This window comes from Triturus cristatus, chromosome 4_2 (assembly GCF_964204655.1).
Source record: "Triturus cristatus chromosome 4_2, aTriCri1.1, whole genome shotgun sequence".
Classification (NCBI taxonomy): domain Eukaryota; kingdom Metazoa; phylum Chordata; class Amphibia; order Caudata; family Salamandridae; genus Triturus; species Triturus cristatus.
In genome coordinates this window covers 699092720-699113887 of record NC_140586.1, presented here as the reverse complement: position 1 = coordinate 699113887, position 21168 = coordinate 699092720, and the positions used below count along the sequence as shown (strand labels likewise).

General features: G+C 48.5%; 1 protein-coding gene across 4 annotated transcripts in view; it reads right to left on the bottom strand.

Moving 5' to 3' along the window:
• USP24 (ubiquitin specific peptidase 24) overlaps positions 1–21168 on the bottom strand; it is a 2082369-nt gene that overhangs the window by 571913 nt on the left and 1489288 nt on the right. For all 4 annotated transcript variants that reach the window (XM_085602520.1, XM_085602518.1, XM_085602517.1 and 1 more), the window contains exon 54: positions 18153–18266. In XM_085602520.1, the coding sequence (XP_085458646.1) occupies positions 18153–18266 (114 nt within the window). The remainder of the gene's footprint in view (positions 1–18152; positions 18267–21168) is intronic.

The window sequence follows — 21168 nt, the reverse complement described above, 5'->3', positions numbered from 1 at the left end:
CACCGGCTTCCCTGGTGTAGGTATCCTGGTTTCTGGGGTATCCTGGGGTGGGGTGACTCTCCATCCTTCTGTCTTCCATGGCGATTCTTCAGGGTCCACTGGGAAGGGTCCTTCCTTAAAACCGCAACCGTGACTTTCTCATTGACTTGCATTGAATACGCAGCTGTGTTTCCACTCTGCAAATAGTCTCCGTGGGATTCTTGGCTATTTACCTCAGGGGGTTCCTTGTGTCCCCAGCTCTTCGGAGACTTCTGGTCTAAGTCCCAACTTCGGTTGCAGTTCGCATTCCACTTCTTTAGTATATGATTTGGTCCCCCCCTGGAGACCACTGTGTATTTGTGCTTACTTACCTGTTTACAAGTGAAGTATTGTGTGTATCTGTGTTTAAATCTCCAGGTAGAAGATATACCAATTGTGTTAGTGAGTGTGTCGTGTAGTTCCTACAAATCTGCAGGATCTGTGCATTGTTTGGACAACATAAACTAAGGGATTGGTGTCTAGACTGATTTCGGGCACCCCCGCAGGATATGTCTGCCTATAGACCAGCTAGCTCACAGTGCCACCATAAGCCCAAGAAATTACAGAGGGGCGAATAGTTTCTAGCAACCACTGAACATGACAACTCTCGATCCTTCAGGGATCATGGAAACAGTGCAGTACTTTTCGCTCCATCACTCATGCTCACTTATTCTCAGAGAGATACACAGAAAAAACTGTGGGGACGTTTTCGATAAGCATTTATTGAACCAGCGTCATTCCAGTGTAAAACATGTTTGCTGCGACAATCATTAGAAACATATGTAAAAGGTTACAAGCACCAACAGATTAAATAAAAGGTTGAGTTCTACCATGGTGCTAAAGAACAAGTTACTTACCTACGGTAACGATATATCTATAAGAAACATTAGTTAGTGTTAGTTTCCTTACCTTAGAATATCCCCTGGCGTCAGACTGGATCCAGAAAGTTTTCGCTAGCAGTACCTCTGTGCGTCAGTAGGTTGCATCGTGCGGCTCCGCGTCCGTCGCTGGCGTCGAGATGACGTCACGAAGACTACTTAGGTGCAACCCATGCGCGCTGACGTCAGTTCTGTACACGACTTTCCACGCCAGGAACAGAGTCATGCAAGACACTGACCACTGGTGCATAAAACTAGGGCCCTAAAAGGGATAACCTTACCCCTAGAAATCAGTTCGCAGAACGGGGAGGATGGGCGGGGCGGTAAGGAATCTAACACCAACTAATGTTTCTTACAGATATATTGTTACCGAAGGTTATTAAATTGTTCATCTGAAAAAAACACGTTAGTGTTAGATTCCTTACCTTAGAATAGATACCCCAGCAATACCAACCCCGGTGGTGGGTCTGCGAACCAAGATCACACCAGAAAGTCCTGGAGAACAGAATGGCCAAAGAAGCCGTCTCTCCGGACTTGGCTGTCAAGGCAATAATGCTTCGTAAAGGTATGCAGCAAGGACCACGTAGCTGCCTGACAGATATCCTGCAAAGGGACTCCCCGTCCCAGAACGGTAGTGGCTGCCGTTGCCCGAGTAGAATGGGCACGCAGCCCCACAGGAGGCTCCTTTTTAGCCAAGAAGTAACAGGCTTTATACACATAACAACCCACGAGAGATGGTTCGTTTGTGCACAGCCCGACCTTTCTTGGCGCCCACGTAGCCAACAAAGAGTTGATCATCCACCAGTACTGCTGTGTGCGCTTCAGACAGAACGAGAGCGCACGTTTTAGGTCCAAACGGTGGAACCTCTCTTCCTCTTTCCAAGGATGCGGAGGAGGAAAGAAGGTGGGCACAGTGATGGTCTGCCTGATGTAGAAGGGTGTGACAACCTTGGGAGGAAAAGGAGGACGGGTCCTTAACACCACCTTGTCCGGATGAACATAAAGGAAAGGAGGTTTAGAAGAAAGAGCCTGGAGCTCACTCACTCTTCTGGCAGAGGTGATAGCAACCAGGAAAGCAGTCTTTAAAGTGAGAAGACGTAAAGGACAGTTGTGAAGCAGCTCAAAGGGAGCGCACATCAAATAAGTCAACACAAGATTCAAGTCCCACTGAGGCATTATAAAGGGGACCGGAAGGAACATGTGTGTAATGCCTTTCAAGACACGACTAACAACAGGGGACTTGAAAAGAGAAGGCTGATCTGGAAGCCTTCAAAAGGCGGAAATGGCCAAGAGATAGCCCTTGATAGTGCCCAGAGCAGAGCCCTGCTGGGCCAGAGAAAGGAGGAACAGAACAACTTCTGAAAGAGGGGCAGAAAGGGGATCCACAGCCTTCGCTGTGCACCATGCCACAAATGTATTCCACCTGCAGGCGTATACCGTTTTAGTGGAGGGACGCTTGGCTGCCAAAATAACATCACAGACTTCATCAGGAAGGTCAAAGGCTGTCAACTGTCGCCGCTCAATCTCCACGCATGGAGGTTGAGGCTGGACAGGTTCGGGTGAAGGACTGTCCCCTGCTGATGCAACAGAAGATCCTCCCGAAGAGGCAGTCGGATCGGAGGACAGATTGCCAGACTGAGTAGCTCGGGATACCATACTCTTCTTGCCCAATCCGGGGCCACAAGAATGACTTGGGCCCGGTCGCGCCTGATCTTCTTCAGCACTCTGGGCAGAAGTGGTATGGGGGAAAGGCGTATAACAGACCGCAACTTCACTCGCGACGAAAAGCGTCTCCGAGTGAGTGCCGCCTTCGAAATTCCAAAGCGCAGAATTGAGGACATTGCTCATTCCCTTCGGTGGCGAATAGATCTAACCAATAGATCAAACCTCGGACGTGGTTCAAGGTCTCTTTCTGCAGTGGGGACTGCAGAAAGAGACCTTGAACCACGTCCGAGGTCAGACGTCATTCATGATCCAACATGCATCTGCAGCGGAGTTCGCCCGCCCTGGCGTTCAGGGAGCTTGCCAGGTGTTGAACCACCAGAGACATGACCCGATGTTCCAGCCATGTCCAGAGGCGCAGAGCCTCTTGACATAGGGACCACGACGCCACCTCGCCCTGTTTGTTGCAATACCAATACAACATGACGGTGGTGTTGTCCGTGAACACCTGCACCACACTTCCCCGGACAGAGGGAAGGAATGCCTTCAGTGCAAGACAGATCGCCCGAAGCGCCAAAAGGTTGATATGGAGCTGGGACTCCGCCGGAGACCAGAGTCCTCTGATCTCTGCCTCTCCCATGTGGCCACCCCATCCCAGGAGGGACACATCCATCACCACTGTGAACTCTGATTGGGGAAGGGAGAAGGATCTGCCATTGACCCAATCGCGATTCGTGAGCCACCACTGCAATTGACGGGCAGTGCCCTCCAAGATCTGGACATGATCGGACAAGTTGCCCTGATGCTGTGCCCACTGATACTTCAGGTCCCACTGCAGAGCCCGCATATGCCATCTGGCATGTTGCACTAGCAGGATGTAGGAGGCCATCAGGCCCAGGAGCCGGAGGGTCATCCTGACTGAAACCCGGGATAGAGGCTGGAAAATCGGAATCATAGCCTGAATAACCCGGATCTGCAGTTCGGGAGGATAGACCCGAAACTGCGCCGAATCCAGAACCGCCCGATGAATTGAAGCTTCTGAGAGGGATTCAGGTGCAACTTCGACTCATTGATGGAAAACCCCAGCAAATGCAGGAGTTTGGCCATAGTCTGGAGGTGGGAGACTACCGTTTGGGGCGAGCCCGCCTTCAACAACCAGTCGTCTAGATAGGGGAAGACGGAGACCCCCGATCTGCGCAGATGAGCTGCGAACACCGCAATCACTTTTGTGAACACCCGAGGGGAGCTGGTAAGGCCAAAGGGGAGCACGGTAAAATGTTGAAAGTGCTCGTGGCCTACCATGAACCGCAGGTAACGCCGGTGGGCCGGCAGGACGGGAACATGAAAATAGGCGTCCTGCAAGTTCAACGCAACCAATGCATCCAGTCTCATGGATCGAAAGCAGACAAGACCTGAGCCAAAGTCAACATTTTGAACTTCTCCATCCGGAGGAAGCGGTTGACGTTCCGGAGTACCAAGACGGGACGCAGACCCCCTTTGTCCTTCTTGGGGACCAGAAAGTAGTGGGAACAACCACCACTCCCTACTTCTGGCCCAGGAACGCACTTGATGGCCCCATTGGCCAAGAGGGCCGTGACTTCCTGCTGGAGAAGTGCCACGTGTTCCCCCGACATGCGGTGGTACTGAGGTGGCATGGCTGGAAGGGTGGATTGAAAGGGAAGGGAGTAACCCTTGCGGATTATCTGCAACACCCACTTGTCCGATGTGATAGCATGCCAGTGGGGGTGGTGATGGCGGATCCTGCCACCCACTGGTGTGGGGTGCCCCAAAGCTCGGATTAGGAAGGTTTGGAGGCAGAAGCAGCGGGGTCGGAGGAGGACTGACCCCCACGCTGATTCCCAGACCCACCCCTGCGGAAACCGCGTCCACGCTGAGGCTGGGTCTGCACAGGCTTGCTGAAGGAACGTGCCTGAGCGCTCTTTCCGGGGCCACGAAAGGAACGAAAACCAGGAGTGGCTGGGCTTTTCTTGGAAAGACTTAAGGACTTGGTTGTGGTCCGCGAGTCCTTAAAACGCTCCAGCGCAGTGTCGGCTTTATCGCCAAATAGGCGAGTGCCATCAAAGGGCATGTCCATGAGTGAGCTTTGGACATCTGGCGAGAACCCAGTAGATCTCAACCAGGCGTGGCGATGAAGCGCCCCAGTCGTAGCAAATGCTCTACCTAGTGAGTCCGCAGTGTCCAAACCACACCGAATGGCGAACTTAGCCACATCTTTACCCTCAGCAACAGCTTGGGACAGCACAGCATGGGTCTCTTCAGGACGCTGAGGCAACACCTGTGCAACTGTATCCCACACCAAGTGGGAATAGCGGCCCAAGAGGCAGGCGGCGTTCACCGACCGCAGCCCTAAGCTGGCCCAAGAGAACAACCGCTTGCCGAACTGCTCCAGCTTCTTAGAGTCCTTATCCGGTGGAGCCGTGGGAAAGGTACTCTGGTTTGTCGAAGCTTGGATGACCAGACTCTCGGGCGTAGGATGAGTGCTCAGAAAGGCATGATCACCCGGCGCTGGGTGATTACGCCGGGCGACGTTCTTATCCACAGGGAGGATGTCATTAAATGGCAGCAGGGGCTCAGACGAAGTGGATGCCGTCTGGAGCACCTCAGTGAGGAGATTAGTTTTTAGGGCCACCGTAGGGAGGTCAAGGTTGAGGACCTCAGCTGCCAGACGGTGCACCACCGTGTGAGACGCGCCCACCTCCATAGAAGGCGGAGGAGAGGCAAACCCCGGGTCAGAGGATACATCAAGGCCGCCGGCCTTCTCTAACTTGTCCTCCCAGTCCTGCTAAGAGTCACACTGATGAGCAAGAGGGTCCTCGGACCCCTCCCAGTCGTCCTCCACCTCCGCCATATGTGATACAGACTGCGGCGGCAGGGCATGGACCGGGGAAGGAACAAACGGCACCGGGAACGGCGCTGGACAGGGCCGAACCGGCGCCGTGTCCCAATGCAGATCCCAGGTAGGGACAAAAGTGTAATGGAACCTGGACAGGGGCGGAATAAATGGCATCCACTGCGGCGCCGGAGGCGGAGCCGAGGGTGGCACTGGGGCCTTGTGGCGCCGTGGCCAGAGCCAGCAGCGCAGGATCCTGCGGTGCCGGGGCCGGAGCCGCCGCTGATGCCCCGACAGAATCCTGACACGGGAACGCGGGGCCCAAGGGCACGCCAGCGGGAGCCCGAGGCCTAAACATGCGGTCCATGGTAGCAAGAAATTCTTGCCCCTGTGCGGGAGTCGCCGACGGACCCAGATAAGGTAGATAGGCCGCGGGACTCCCGGATTCCGAAGTAGCTGCAGGGGCAGAACATCTGTTCCCCTTATCTGGAGACCGACGGAGGGACGTCGGAGAATGACGACTCTTCTTCGACTTATTTTTGTGTCGTCTCTTACCCGAATCTGAGGGTGAAAACTTGGAGCCCGAGGAGCGATGATGGTGGCCCCGCGAGAGTTCTCTGGAGCGGCCCCTGGACCGTGCCAGACATCAAGCAGCTTCCGGCGCCGCTCCCTCAAGGCCTTCGGGGCCATGGCCAGACAGTCCATACAGGACCGGGAGTTGTGGTTGCTCTCCAGGCAGTAGAGTCAGACGTCGTGGGGGTCCGCCACCGACATATTGCGACGGCAGGCCCCACAAGACTTAAAACCAGGCATCCCTACATGCACCAGAGTAGACAGAAACTTACAGGAGACAAAAAGTCTCAAAAAGATAGTCAAAAAGTGACTAAGGTACTTGCTCTAACCGGATCTGCGCTTACTGGCGTGGAAAAAGAAAGAACTGATGTCAGAGTGCATGGGTGGCGCCTAAGTAGTCTCCGTGACGTCATCTCGGCGCATACGACGCCAGCGACGGACGCGGAGCCGCACAATGCCACCTACTGACGTGCAGAGGCACTGCTAGCGAAAACTTTCCGGATCCAGTCTGACGCCTGGGGATATTCTAACGTGTTTCTTTCAGATACAGTGAATATATGCAGGCATATAAACATGACATTAATCAGGTTTACTCCTAAATTGCTAATCCCACCTAAGTGTACCTAGCATGTCTATGGGTGAAAAGCCAAGAATCCCCTAGGAAAAAGCCAACCCCATTACCTGATGGGAGAGAATGAAGGACCCCGTCTTGGTCTTGAGTTCGACACCCCGCAAGGGATGTCAGACCACAGCGTGCTGGAGCTTCTGCGTGCAGGAGCTCAGCGTCTTGTGTCAGCGTGGAGGCCTTCTCCCCTCCTGATCTAGTCTTGGTATGGTGCTTTTATACCATACAGATGGCCTCAGGGTTCCTTACATAATCGATGTGTTGTGAATATGATTGTGCAAATGAGCCTAGAACAATACCTGCGATTATGCAAAGCAAATCTTTTGCCCTAGGATGAAGATGACAATGACTTTTACACAGGGTATGTTCATGCTGTTATGTACGTCATGTCAGGGACTTTTTCCAAGAATCCTCATGCATAATAAATGAGGATAATTTCCAATCAACTAATCAACATTTATTCCGCACTTAACTGGGTAAAAGGTCAGTGCTAGAACAGTTATACAGAGTAGGACAATGTAGGTAAAAGGTCAAATAGCTGCCTAGATTGGGGTATATTGGGGCACATAACAAGTGTGTATAATAAATGGACATTTTTATAACTACACTGTTTTTTTTTTTCGTTTAACCTACATTATATGATTAGATCTGGTAAAACAAGCTGCTTAACAGTCCTTCTGGACTAAGCCTGAAGGCTGCTCTCCACAGCTACCACTTAGAGAGCTTTCTATGGTTGTCTAAGACCACTAAAGTCACCATAAGGGTTGTCTGGATTAGTGCAAGGTGCTTCACTTAAATAAGTGTGCACCATGTACTAAGCCAACCTCCTACAGTGGGAAATTAGCTAGTCAGTAGGCGTGTAGCACTTCCAGGCTAGACACACCCCTGCTGTGGGCCACATGAAGCGGACACTGAAAGAAGGGTTTCACCATCATGTTTTTGGTAAAACTAGGAACTCTGGGTCAGGTTTATGCAGGTTTACTCAAGTTTATGCTGGTGACCACATGGCAGGCGATTGTGACAATCTTTCAGTGACACCTGTGGTAGCATTCACAGCTTGCTGGATCGGGTGCAGGTTTATCTGGAGCCCTTCAGAGTTCTCCAAAATGGGAGAGATATTAGTAGAGGAGCTTGAGGCAGACATCACGGTGGAAGAGCTGTGGAGGGCGACGAGTACAGACAGCTCACGCCTAGCATGAGGTATGATGCCCAAGTCAGGGGGCCGGAGAGGGGCGGGCAGCTCCGGTCCAGTGTCCTACTGCACTCTGACAATGATCAACACTGATGTCAAGAATTTATGTAAATTGCTGGCCAATCGATTGTACCCGGCAATGAGTGGGTTGGTTTATCCTGATCAGTGTGGCTTCCTGCCTGGCCGCAGCACAATCAAGAATCTGCCGAAGTTGACGCACACTTTACATGAGGTGGAAGATGCCGGAGAGGAGAAAGCGTTGGCTTCCATGGATATCGAAAAGGCATTCGATATAGTGGACTAGGAGTATGTCTTGGGTGTCATGCAGGCTACGGGGTTCGGCCCACAGTTTGAAGCCTGGATATGATTGATTTACACTAACCTGGGAGTGCAGGTCAGGGTGGGGCAGCCCTGCTCGGACCAGTGAGATGGACACTGAATGTGGAACTAGATAGGGCTGCCCACTGTCACCCCAGCTGTTTGCCTTGGTGGTGGAGTCATTGGCCATTTAGGTCCAATGAGTTATGCATAATTGGGGGATTGAACTAGGGCTGAGTAGACTTGTGGTGTTCCTTTATGCTGATGATGCACTGTTCTATTTGCACCCCCCCCACCCCCCCAAGATAATTACTGCCAATATTACTGCAGCTGTTGGAGGACTTTGGTTTTAGGCTCAATAGGGCAAAGTCGCTGTTATTCCCTTTGGCAGCACTGGTGAGGGGTCCCTGCGGAGCTGCTACAAGACCTGGGGTTGCGGCGGGAGCTAGACCGTTTCCAGTACCTCGGAGTGAAGGAGGCACACATAATGAAGAGCAAATGCGTTATCATTTTGAGAGTATACTGGACTCCCCGCAGGGCTCAGTGTAGTTCTGGAACACGTTGCTGCTGTCTCTCATGGGCAGAATCGCGGTAGCTACAATTGTGCTGCTACCTCAATGTCTGAATCCCACTCCGATCTCGTGGGGCTCCCGGCGGGCCAGTGATTTCTGGAGGTTAAATGTGCTTCTCACCTCGCTCCTATGGGTGGTGAAGAGAAGTAAAGTGGCTCGTACAACGTTAATGAGGGGCATCAGGATGGGGGCTGGGAGCCCCGAACCTGTAATTTGATTATTTTGCATCCCACCTGCCACATGCAGCTCACTGGTTGGTTGAGGAGACCCAGTGGCAAAAAGCTCTTCTGGCGGAGATGGTGGAGGATGATGAACTCCTGAAGATGTTGAAGGCGGCCTCAGGTACGCCGAATGGGGCTCCTTACATAGTGCGCCAGAACGCTGCTATCTGGCAGAGGGTGGTCACAGTGGTAATCAAGAGGGCCCCCTTTCACAGGAAACTACTGTACTGGGTGCTGGCCTTTTTTTGTCAGCGGTAGGGTGCCATGTCGTTTCAGGCTTGGCATGAAGGGGGTGGGGGGTGAGGGGAGTGGATCTTAGTGATACCTTCCTCTCATATGAGGATGCACAGTAGCAATTTGGACTGGGTACAGGGCAGTTTTTACAATATCATCTTATTTTCCTGATGTATAAAGAACTGCAGGCGGATGGAATACGCGGGCAGCTGCAGGGGCGGCAGGCCTGGGAAGTGGATCTAGGCACTCCCTTGTCTGAGGAGGAGTGGGTCAGGGTCTGCGCACTATTGAAATTTGTGTCTAGTAACGCCCACTTTAGGCTGATCCACTTCAATTTTCTACATCACACTTATGTGACCTCTACAAGAATCCATAGGTACGATTCAGGATGGTCGCTTGCCAGCCCTCCTTGCAGTTATGCAGCAGCAGATTTTATGCACCTGGTGTTGGACTGCGTGGTGGTGGGGGCCTGTTCGTTGGTTGAGGTGGGCAGATTGCAAAGGACCACAGCTCTGATATGAGATTTGATTTCGCACAACTGTTTCTTGGGAAATTTTGCCAGACCCAAGAAACGCAAAATGACTTACTGCATCTTGCAGTTAACTTTAGTATTGGACCGGCTGAGGGGAGTATGGACTCCTGCAGTAAACCAGTGGAGTGGTTCCAGGATGTCTGGGAGTGGTCTCTGGCTGAGGAGCTGCACCTCTGACGGATGCAAACGGATGACAAATCGCAGACAGATATGGAGGTTTGGGGAATGTTTTGCAACAGATTTGTAGGGGACATGGAGTATGTCTGACACTGAGAGTAAAACTCCAAAAATGAAGAGTATGCAGTTCCTCAGGGTAGAGGGAGAGAGCATGTAAGTGTCAAAGAGACCGTGTATGAGAGGGACTAGGGTCCTCACACACCAAGAAAGCTAGGTGTCATGTTTCATCATATGGACCTGCTCCTCGTCGGGTCGGCGCTGCAATACCCGACCGGCACCCATAAAGGGGCTCTTTAGCGGAGATCTTCTGTTCCTGGCCGTATGGTGCAGTGCGTGTGAGGGGTCTAGTGGTGTAGATGTAAGTGAGTGTAGGTGATTAAAACAAGATGGATAGTCCAAAATAAGACTTTATTGGGGATGGCTATCCACTTGGTTAAAAACAAAAACAGAGTGGCAGCATGCGGACGTCAGGGTTCAGCTTAGCTATGCTCATCTATGGTGGTCAACATGTTTCATGCCTCGCGGTCCTAGTGATCCTTGGCAATTCTTCAGGACCTATTGAAATGTCAACTATCTACACAGTGTGGTGGGTGCATTTGTTACCTGCCACGTATATTACTATGGGAAACGATCTCTCCATGTGTCAATGGTAACCTAAGAGAAAAATAAGGTAACCAAGACACAGGTCAGCGTAGAGAACATGGTACTCTCCTGCACATATATAACTAACACAATCTCTCTTCCTACATAGGTGTGATTATGAAACCTACTAGTTGCAACAGAGGAGCCAAGTGTAAGTCTCCATGCGGTATTAGTGACATGTAATCAAAAAATAAAGTATAGAACTTGCTATACGTGAGTGTGAAATTAAAACCAAGAACCTATTTAAAAACAGAAGACTGGATGTACGGTAGTGGCTGCAGTAAAGGACTAGTATTCACATCATAGAGTATAACCCAGCTTCTGTCCGTGTTCGCTGCGCTACTGGGACACCAAGATTCTGGTGTCCTAATGATAAAGAAAATAAATAATGTAAAGAAGATAAAACGCAGGGTGGCTTGCCCAACACGTGGTTCAACGACAGGTAAAGGGGTGCCGCCCTCACTTCGGTCATGTCATGCAATCAGGGGTAATAAATGAGTAGTGACACAGAAACATAGCTGAGCACCAAGGAGACCCCCCCATGCTAGTGAGAGTCAAAACGAGGCGCATCGGTGGTGCATCTCCCATACAGCCAGAACATCGTGTTGTCCAGCCGGTGTTATGAAGCCATTGTTCAGCGCCCATAAACAACCATAAACATACCAAACCTCATGGTGATGTCCGGAGGTTAACCGGCACTCAACGTATGCATCCGAGAGACTCACTCGTGGGGGGTAGTGCTGTATCACAGATGCACAGTCGCGAACCTGGAAGATCGCGACACCCGTAGAAGGTCAAGTATGGCATGCGGATGGTATGACTGACCCCCAGCTAGTACAACCCGTTGTCAATGATATGTAATGCAGCCGTCGCTAGAGTGCATGACCCACTGCGCATATTTCGCCACTCACGGGCATAGTCAAGGAGTCAATCGGTGATAAACAAACGCACCCGTGAGTCACGGGTGCTCACCCATACCGGGGTGGGCCGTTAACCTACCCAGGCACCGCTCGAACCGGGAAGGACAGCAACGCTTGGGATCCATGCTGAAATACTAGCCGGTATGGGCGGGGTTGGGCCGATTTCCGGGTGGTGTGGTCCATGTCATTGCGTGAAGGGTGAATCAGAGTGTACGTCGATGGTTCGTCGAAGATGGCGGCCATCTTGTAATGTGGCTGTCACAAAGTAAACCGGTCTAAAGCCGGTGATCAGTTGCGGCGTTCCTTGAATCAAGGGAACAGGCGCAACGATCAGGATATGCCAGATGTAATCTAGTATGGGTAGCCAAAATATGAGGTGAATATATGAACTATGGCGGTCAGTTGGTAAAGGTCGGCCATCTTGTAATGTTCATGGTGGAACACAATGTTCTGTGCAGAGTGTCCTACCTTGAAATGGAATGTGCCGCTGCGATGTCTGGTTGTGGCAAATGAAAGTAAACCTCCTTAGTTACACATAGGTAGGCAAAATACATTTTTTATTTTTAGGTAGGCTGATTTTTCACAGAACAGTGAAGCGCAGAAGCACTCACAACTCGCTCAGCAAGAGAGGAAGGAACCTCTGTATATAGATGTATAGCAAAAAAACGGTGTGCCCATGATTGGTGGACTATCTGTCACTGAGTGCCGCCCATGGGATTTGGTCATTCAGGCCTTCCTGGTCTGCCCTAAGACGATGTTCTATCTTGAACAATGCTTTATGCGTAATCCTGGGGTGGGACTCAAGCACTAGCCATCTTAGGGAGTCTGATTTGTGATTATTCTCTTTGCAGTGAGTGTAGAGTTTAGTGGTGACCCTTTGGCATCTCACATTTACTTTTATGTTCTGTTATGCGTGTCTTGACTGGTCTAAGGGTCATCCCAATGTATCTCTTATCACACGGGCAGGTGATTAGATAGATACAATGAGTTGTGTTACAATTAGTGTGTCTCAGGATCCTCCAAGTGAAGGTGTCTGAAAAGCTCACTTCTTTTGTCACTGCAGTTTGGTGGCACACAGCACATGAGCCACATGGGTAGTGACCTACCACCGGGGGGAGATCACATAGAGTTCTTTGCTCCTTTTGGTCGATGTTCCTAGGTCTAGTGTTGATGAGGATATCCTTCTTGTTTTGTGTTCGCTTAAAGGCAAAACGTGGGGGGGGGGAATGGCGAGATCACCAGTGGTTAGGATTCCCCAATGTTTCTTTATTATGCTTTTTATGCTTGTGGAATTAGGAGTGAAAGAAGTGACACAGGTCAGGGTGTCTGTTTGTTCCCTATTGCTAGGTCGTAGTAGGGCGGCTCATGGGTTGTTACGTGCCCTCTTAAGTGAGTTTCTGACATGTCGTTCAGGATAACCTCTCAGTCTAAGGTTGGAACTAAGGTGGTGAGCTTCAGTCAAATAGTCACTACTGGAACTGCAATTCCTCCTGATATGGAGGAACTGCCTAAAGGGCAGATTATCCTTGAGGGCCCTGGGGTGGTGGCTGCTGTATAGTAGCAAGCTGTTCCTGTCTGTTGGTTTCTTGTATAGTGTGGTGCTTAGTCCTGTATCGTCAAGTGCCACCCTAAGATCTAAAAAGGGTACGTGGGAATTCGAAATTGCAGGAGTACATTTCAAATATTGGTTCTGTGGGTTTATCCACTCAAAGAAGGCTAGACAAGTCTGGTGGTTCCCCTTCCAAAAGATCAGTATGTCATCTATGAATCACCTCCACAGGGTCAGATTGTTGATATAGGGGTTGTTAGGATGTTTAATGACTTCTTCCTCAAAGGTGGCCATGTAAATGCAGGCCACACTAGGAGCGAAGGTGCTCCTCATCGAAGTGCCCTGTGATTGGTGAAACAATTGTTTGTTGTATTCAAAGTAATTCTCCGTTAGTGCCAAAGTGTCACATTCCATAATGAAGGAGATTGGGGTCGGAGAAGTCCATTCCTCTCTCATGAGGACATTCTCAATTGCCGTTAGTGTGGCACGTTGGGGGATATTAGTGTATAGTGCTTCCACATCCAACGTGACCAGTAGGTCAATGTCACTTGTGTCATGTATCTCCTCTATGACCTGTAGGATATCAGTTGTGTCACGGATATAGGAAGGGGTGTTTTTGACCAAAGGTTGCAAGAAATGGTCAACAAATCTTGACAAGGGTTCCAAAAGTGACCCTATTCCGGATACAATAGGACGTCCTGGGACTGGTGTGGTGCCCTTATGAATTTTAGGCAACGTGTAAAAGTAGGGAGTCTTCGGATCCTTAGTAATAAGAAAGTCGGCCTCTTTCCTATTAATCCACCCATTACTCTCAGCCTCAAAAGTAATTGTAGCAATCTTGGTGGTGAGTCTCGATGTAGGATCAATCGAGATAGGAGTGTAGTTAAGTGGTGTTATCAAGTTGTCGTCTACACTCACAGTCATAATCAATGGTATTTTGTATCACAGTAGTACCTCCCTTGTCTGCCTGTTTAATAATGATGCTGTTGTCATTGGCTAGGGATCTAGCAGCCGACAATTCCGCATTAGACATATTGTGAAAGGCGTGCTTTGCGGGAATTGTGTCCAGTTCACGGAGAACTGCCTTCTCAAATGTTAGTACTTCTGGGGGGACCATACTGGTAGTAGGAGTAAATGTAGACGGATTACGTAGGCCAGTATCTGTAGACTCAACACAGACTGGTCTTGAAAAAAACGCTTTTAAGCGTATTTTTCTGAGGAATTCGTGAATTTCAGAGTTGTCTCTAAATTTGTCTGTTCTGGGCGTAGGGACATATCCCAGTCCTTTTTCAAGTACCGCCTGTTCCAGAACACTCAAAGGCCTAAGAGACAAATTGACTACTAGTTCTTTTTCCCTCTGCTCCTGCCCCTGGGTTCCGACGGGTATTGTTCGTGATCCTGCCACTGTACTACCTTTGGAGCCCCTCTTTTTCGCCCTCTTCCTCTGCCCCAACCTCTGTCTAAAAAAGGTGGGTTGCCAGAGGGATAGAACTGGGGCTGTCCATGAGGGTACATGGGGAACTGCCAAAAGGGTGGTTGTGGTGGACCTGTGTAGGCTGGTGTGTTGTTGTAGTAGGGGTAAGAGGGTAGGTAGTTCCTTTTTTGCCGATTGCCCCCCCTACTGCCTGTGCTCGAGTCACTATTAGTTGATCCCCTTCTTGAGTTATCGGAGCTGTCATCATAGAAAAAGCTATTCTTAGTTGTCTGGTAATCTGCTTTCAAATAAGGGTAAATCTTCTCCTCATCGAACTTCTGAATATCCTTCTGTAATTTAGCTATTTTTTGTTTGAGTAGATATTCCCTGCTGTCAATAATCTCACTGTTTATTTCTGCTAATTTTGCTTTGAAAGCAGTGTTCTGGATGGTAGATTTAAGTGCACTCTCTGCCGCCTGTATTCTTGCTAGTAAGGCATCTGCTAGCCATTGGGCAGTGTTGATAATGAGAACCAGGAGGTCTCAGGTACATTTCCAAGAGACCAGGCACCATTCTTTTTTGTGGGATCTTACAAGAATAACCTAGGAAATACGTTTATTATGAGTCCACTAGGAGCAATATTGGCTCGTAGGTATTCTGTCATCAGCGCCCCGTGGAGCGTAATTTTGACCCATTCTCTTTTTAAAGCTCTAAGTGAAGTCCAGTCTTCTGATTGTGACCCTGAAGCCACAGACCCCCCTGCCCCGAGGAGGGAGGGAGGGAGTTTTCCTTAAAATATCGGCTACAGCATCATCATTGAAGCTGAGTCCTAAGTTATCCTCCATGATAGGTAGGTGAACCAAACCACCCTTCAGTTTTAGGGGGGGGGGGGGCGGGGGGGGGGTTTGCAAGTGTCGTCCAGTCAGTGCAAGTAACACTGTGTGGTAACCTGTATGATGTCCCACGGGGGGCTACCCGTGCTAAAACTATATTATCAATTCAGGGGACTGGTGGACTTTAAAGAGAGGTCCAGCATACGTGCCCTTGTAACTGTCCAAAAATTAAGAGTATGCAGTTCCTCAGGGTAGAGGGAGAGAGAGTGTAAGTGTCAAAGAGACCGTGTATGAGAGGAGAGGAGTTCCTCTAGTCCCAACTAGGGTCCTCACACACCAAGCAAGCTAGGTGTCATGCTTCATCATATGGACCTGCTCCTCGTCGGGTCGGTGCTGCAATACCCGACGGGCACCCATAAAAGAACATAATGAGGATCACTAGTGTATCACCAAAGCTCGTAACTGGGGCTCCAGTACCATGATTGTACAGATTAAGTTTAGCTGCGGTAAATATATAAAATATTATGTCTAGTACCTGGATTCACAATACTGGGTAATATGGTTGGAAGTTATAAATTCACGTAAGCACTTTAGCACAATTTTGCACTATTTAAATTTAATATGATTTTAGCATAATTTATTTTGCAACAACATGAATTTGACCAAATAACTAAATACGTCTTTGTCCGACAGGGGAGTGCAGTGCATGATGAGTAAAGCATATAGTTGTTCTGATGCCCTCTGTTTACTGTAAAATTCTGGCACTACCATCATGTACTGCATAATGTGGGTAAATAGTATAATGATGGGCTTGTAACTGTACTGTTATTAACACTCGTATGACAGTTTGTTGACTTTGCTAATTTGTTGCCTGCTTTTTGTTTGAGAAAACGATATAGGTGTTTAAAAAAAAGATTAGCAATCTGCAGTTAAAAATATACATCAGGAATAGCAGATACTCATTTGCCATTCCACATAAGCAGGAATCCGGAACACCAGTTATTTTTCATCATTTTTCATTAGTTTTGCCATAACTTTTTGTCCACAAAACCCTCAATTCTTTGAAGAAAGACATGACCTCCTTGAAAGAATAGAGCTTCAAACCCTGTACTAAATGTCAGCTGCAGATGTGGGTATTTCGGTCTCAATCTACTTCTATGTCATGTTTATGGGAGTGGCACAATCCTGCTTTGTGTGACAAGTATGCATAAATGTGCATCTAATACGTAAATGAGTGAGAGACCAAACTGCAGTCTGAGTTCATCAAGAGAAGGGGTCAAGGTCTTACTCATCGAATGGTAAGTTAAATTCTCTGAATTACAGAAGGATGTACTGTTCTCTTCACATAGAAGACAATGGGGATCAGTAACAGAACATAGTCATCACCAGTTCCACACTCAGTCACCAAAGGGGTCAGAATCCTCTTTGGAGTACCTTCCCATTATAGAGAAACTCCAACAGCATGTTCCCTTGTGCTCTGTAGTAGATTTCTCTTAACTTAAGGCTGGCTATTAAAGCTATGCTGGATATTTCTAAAAATGACCCCCCACATCCTCTGGAGCATACATACAACTAAAAATACCTACACATACAAATATACATGCAGACAGGAGAGCTTCTTTATTATGTCCCCAATGTCTATAGTCTCAGCTGGATTCTTCACTTAGTGTAAACAGCAGAAACAAGTAACCAAATCGTCCAGAACATGGTTTCAAAATGGCATTTTGGTTTGCATTCTGAAGGTCCAGTTATAATGTTAGATAGGGTAAAAGCATAAAGTCTGATTCAGAGTACTTATCCATGTCAGAACTGTTCATAAAGTTCAAGAAAAAAACTCAGATTCAAAATTGGAATTAAACCTACTAAGGAATTTAGCCCTGGACATCCTCATTGCTTAGTTTACTCTGACAAGATGGATCACAGCGTTAGGCTTAGCAGGGACTGAGACAGGCAACAGCTTGAAGAAGCAGACAGCATAGACAATGGTAACCTTTGAGTAGAGAGAGTAAATAATTGTACAAGGGAATCTTACCTTTATCCTCTCTTGTATGTTTAGTGAAAGAAAAGTTAAAGACTGACAGGAAAAGTAAATGTAAAGACAAACAGGTCTTTGATTGGGAACCCTTCCTCAACTTTTTAGGACAGTGAAAGATTATGAATGGCCTATTATGTTATTAATGGCGTAATGGGGACAAAAGCTGCATCTGCACTGCTTTGGTGGCTCCGCTGAGAAGAGCCGCAACAAGACCTACATTTAAACTGTGATTGGTGTAGAGCTGACTTTAGGCGCCTATTCCCTAATAAACTTTACGGTGCAAACTCAGAGACTCTAATGACATGATTTGGTTTGAGCTCAAACACTACATTCAGCACTTGTTAGGGCCAACAACAGATATGTGGTGCCTAAAATCCCTACTGTGCTTAAATGCAGTCTTGACATTAAAATTTGTGGTACATAAAAATCAATCGAACATCACAGGTACAAGCCTCTAAACTAATACTTGCACTGACTAAATAAAGGTAGCTTTGCTTCGGAAGTTACTCTTGGTCCTGGATATCAGAACTAAAAATGTCCCGCTCCAATCTGATATCTTAAAACATTTCTGAAGACAAGAAATCTACTTGACTGAGTATTCATTATAAATATTTTGCTGGATGAATATCATAGAATATCATAGAACCATCACACACTGCTGAGCGGTTTCCACATGTAAGTGCTATACACTTGCCCTACTGTAAACCACAATAGCTAATGAGAATGTGGTGAAACAGGGACATTCTGTGAACCTGCTCTTAACAAAATCAATATAAGATACAGGATATAACTATCATTATGTGACATAATATATGCACATTATCTGCAAAAATAAGTACTTCTGAAATAGAAATCACAAATTGCAAAAATAAGACGTACTTCTGAAACTGAATATAAAACACTTACTTGACAAGTTCTCTCCCCTCCGATTCAATAAAATATTCCACCAGCCACTGACAAGCTTCAAAACTCTTACACAGTAATGCTTCAATGGTAGCAATCCATTCTTCAGTGTCAAGCCTGGAATAAAACAGAGTTAAAAGCTATGGGAGATTAAAGAATGGAATTTTTTTTATTGAAAATCAAGCATCTGATGAATCAACCACAGACATATGATTCTAGGGTCTCCATGACCTAAGGGGAAGCACTTGGAGACTTACAGGGTGTCAGGCAGAAACCAACATCAGGGTAAAGTCCAGGTCCAGTTGCCACTGGTCAGCTGGCTACTTCCAGGAAAATGCTTCTAGCAGCTTGCTGTCTCCCTGCAGCCACATCGAAGGTTTACCAACTGGCCCATGGAGTCCACTTATTTGCCCTGGGTACAAGAGAGAGCATGCCCAGTCCCTTCAGTGCTCCTTTAAGGTTACAGACAGCAGTTCCAGTCCTTTTCTGATCTTCTGCAGGTCCAGAAAGTATTCTGAAGGTGCCTGACTTCTCAGCCCTCCCTGACAATGGGGTAAAAGTTGCTAGGGTATGACCTGCCTAGTTTTGCAGAAGGCCCAGTTTGCCTTATGTTGAACATGTTGAACGGGCCTTAAATAACAATTATCAGGTCGTTTACATGTGGCTCAGCAGACCTGACAAACAGGATTTCATTCTGTAGTGTACTGTGAACAGAAGCCGCACAGCCCCCACACTGGATATTCTGTTGAGCTCAAAGGAGTCCCACTGTCCATTCCGGTCAGCATATTGTTTGCTCCTGTGAGGAATTTCCCACCTATTCAAGGCAGAGCACAGGCTGAGCATTGACATGAGGCTTATGCTAATTAGCTTCCTGATACTTCGGGCATAAAAGGGGTAGCTTTCTAAAAGTTAATTATCCTTAATATTTATTAAAAATCTGACTTCACCACAGATTTTAATAACGATTAAAAGAACAAGTTACTTACCTTCGGTATCGCTCTTTCAGGTAGTTCTGGGTGCAGATCACTGCCCTGCTGCTGTGACAGTAGATCCTCCCAGAGGGGCAGCCTTATCAGAGGACAGAGTCCAGGAGTTCTGGATACCATGCTCTCAGGACCCAATCCGGGCCCTCTAGGATGACTTGGCCACCCCAACCCAGAAGTGACGCATCCATTACCACGGTTGACTCTGGGTGGGGAAGGGAAAGGGGTCTTCCGCTGGCCTAATCGCGGTCCAGCATCCACCACTGCAGATCTTTTGCAGTCTCCTCCGATCCCAATGCAGAGCCCGGATATGCCACCTGGTGGGCTTGGCCAGAAGGATGCAGGAGGCCACCAGTCCCAGCAGCATCAGAGTCGACCTTAATGAACTCCAGGACAGACGCTCAAAGATCAAGGTCATAGCCTGAATGTCCTGGACTTTATTTTTCAGGGGAAAGGCACCAAATTGAACACAGTTCAGATGGCTCTGATGAAAGGGAGAGTCTGAGAAGGAGTCAGGTGTTACTTTGGCATGTTGATATCAAACCCCAAAGATGACTGGAGATTTGATGTAGTCTGGAGATGTTTGATGACTGCCGGAGCAAGCCCACCTTCAAAAGCCAGTTGCTGAGGTATGGGAAGATGGACATTCGGGACCTCCAAAGATTACATCACTTCCATTAATGCCCGCGAGGCATTGGTGAGATCAAATGAAAGAGCAACCTAAAAATGCTCCTGTTCCACCACGAACGGCAGGTAACACTGGTGGGTCTTTAGAACAGGTATATGGAAAGAGGCTTTCTGCAGGTCCAATGCTCCATCCAGTCTCCAGCATTGAGGGAAGATGAGACCTAGGCCAGTGTGAGCATTTTGGAATTGTCCTTCTGGAGGAAAGTATTGAAAGGGCCAGGGTCTAAAACAGGCTGAAGGCCTCCGTCCTAATGTGGGCACTAGGAATAATCAGGAGCAGCAACCATGTCCTACTTCACATACAAGCACCTTCTCAATAGTCCCCTTTTCCAAAGGGCTTTCACTTTCTGCGGAAAACAGAAAGATGGCCCTCCATCAGTCGTTGGGGAGATGATGGAAGGTTTGGAGATGCACAAAGGTAGGGGACCGCATAGCCTTTATGAACAATTTGCAGGACCCACCTGTATGCCCTTATGGCCTGCAAACCCATCAAGAATCGTCAGATCCTGACCCCTACCCTGTGGCTGTGCTCCACTAGGGGCATGCTAAAGGGGTTTTGCAGGAGGGGCTGCACGGGGGCTAGGAGGGACCGGAGGGGCTGTGTGGGGGTAATGGACAGAACAACCCTTTGACTTTGGCTGCAGGGGCGGTGGGCGCCGCAGCTGTAAAACTGCTCGGCACCATGCTGAAATTGGTTGGCGGTATGGGGTACCTTTGCCGAAACCACGAAAGAAGGGGTAGAGCTGAGTCTGTTGGCAAGGTGGGCCAGATAAGCCCAGGGAGCGTGCTTGGCTCTGCTTTCCGTGAAATGCAGAAGGATTGAGTCCGCCTTGTCCCCAAATAGGAGAGTGCCATCAAACGGCATGTCCATGAGGGACGACTTGACATCGCTTGAAAAACCGGTGGACAAAAGGCAGGTGTGGCGGCGAATGGCAACATTGGGGCTGATAGTCTGCCCAATGGAATTGGTGGTGTCCAAGCCACAACAAACAGTGAACTTGTCAACATCTCACATGTCCTGAATGGCCTGGGCAAGGATAGGTTGAAGATCTTTGAAGACACCTGAGAGCACATAGGCCACCAAGACCCCAAGGACATGGGAATAGCGCACCAGCAGGCAGTTGGCATTCACCAACCCGAGCGTCAAACTGGTGGATGAAAAACGCTCATTTGTCAAAGGTTTAAACCGGTTTTGATTCTCTATCAGGAGGGGTAGTTGGGAATCTCTTGGGGTTAGTTTTGCTTGCAGACGCTTCACCACAAAGCTCTTGAGGGAGGGGTGGAGAAATAAAAATGCAGGATCACCTGGGGCAAGGCAATGGACTCATGCTATCTGACAGTTGACTGGT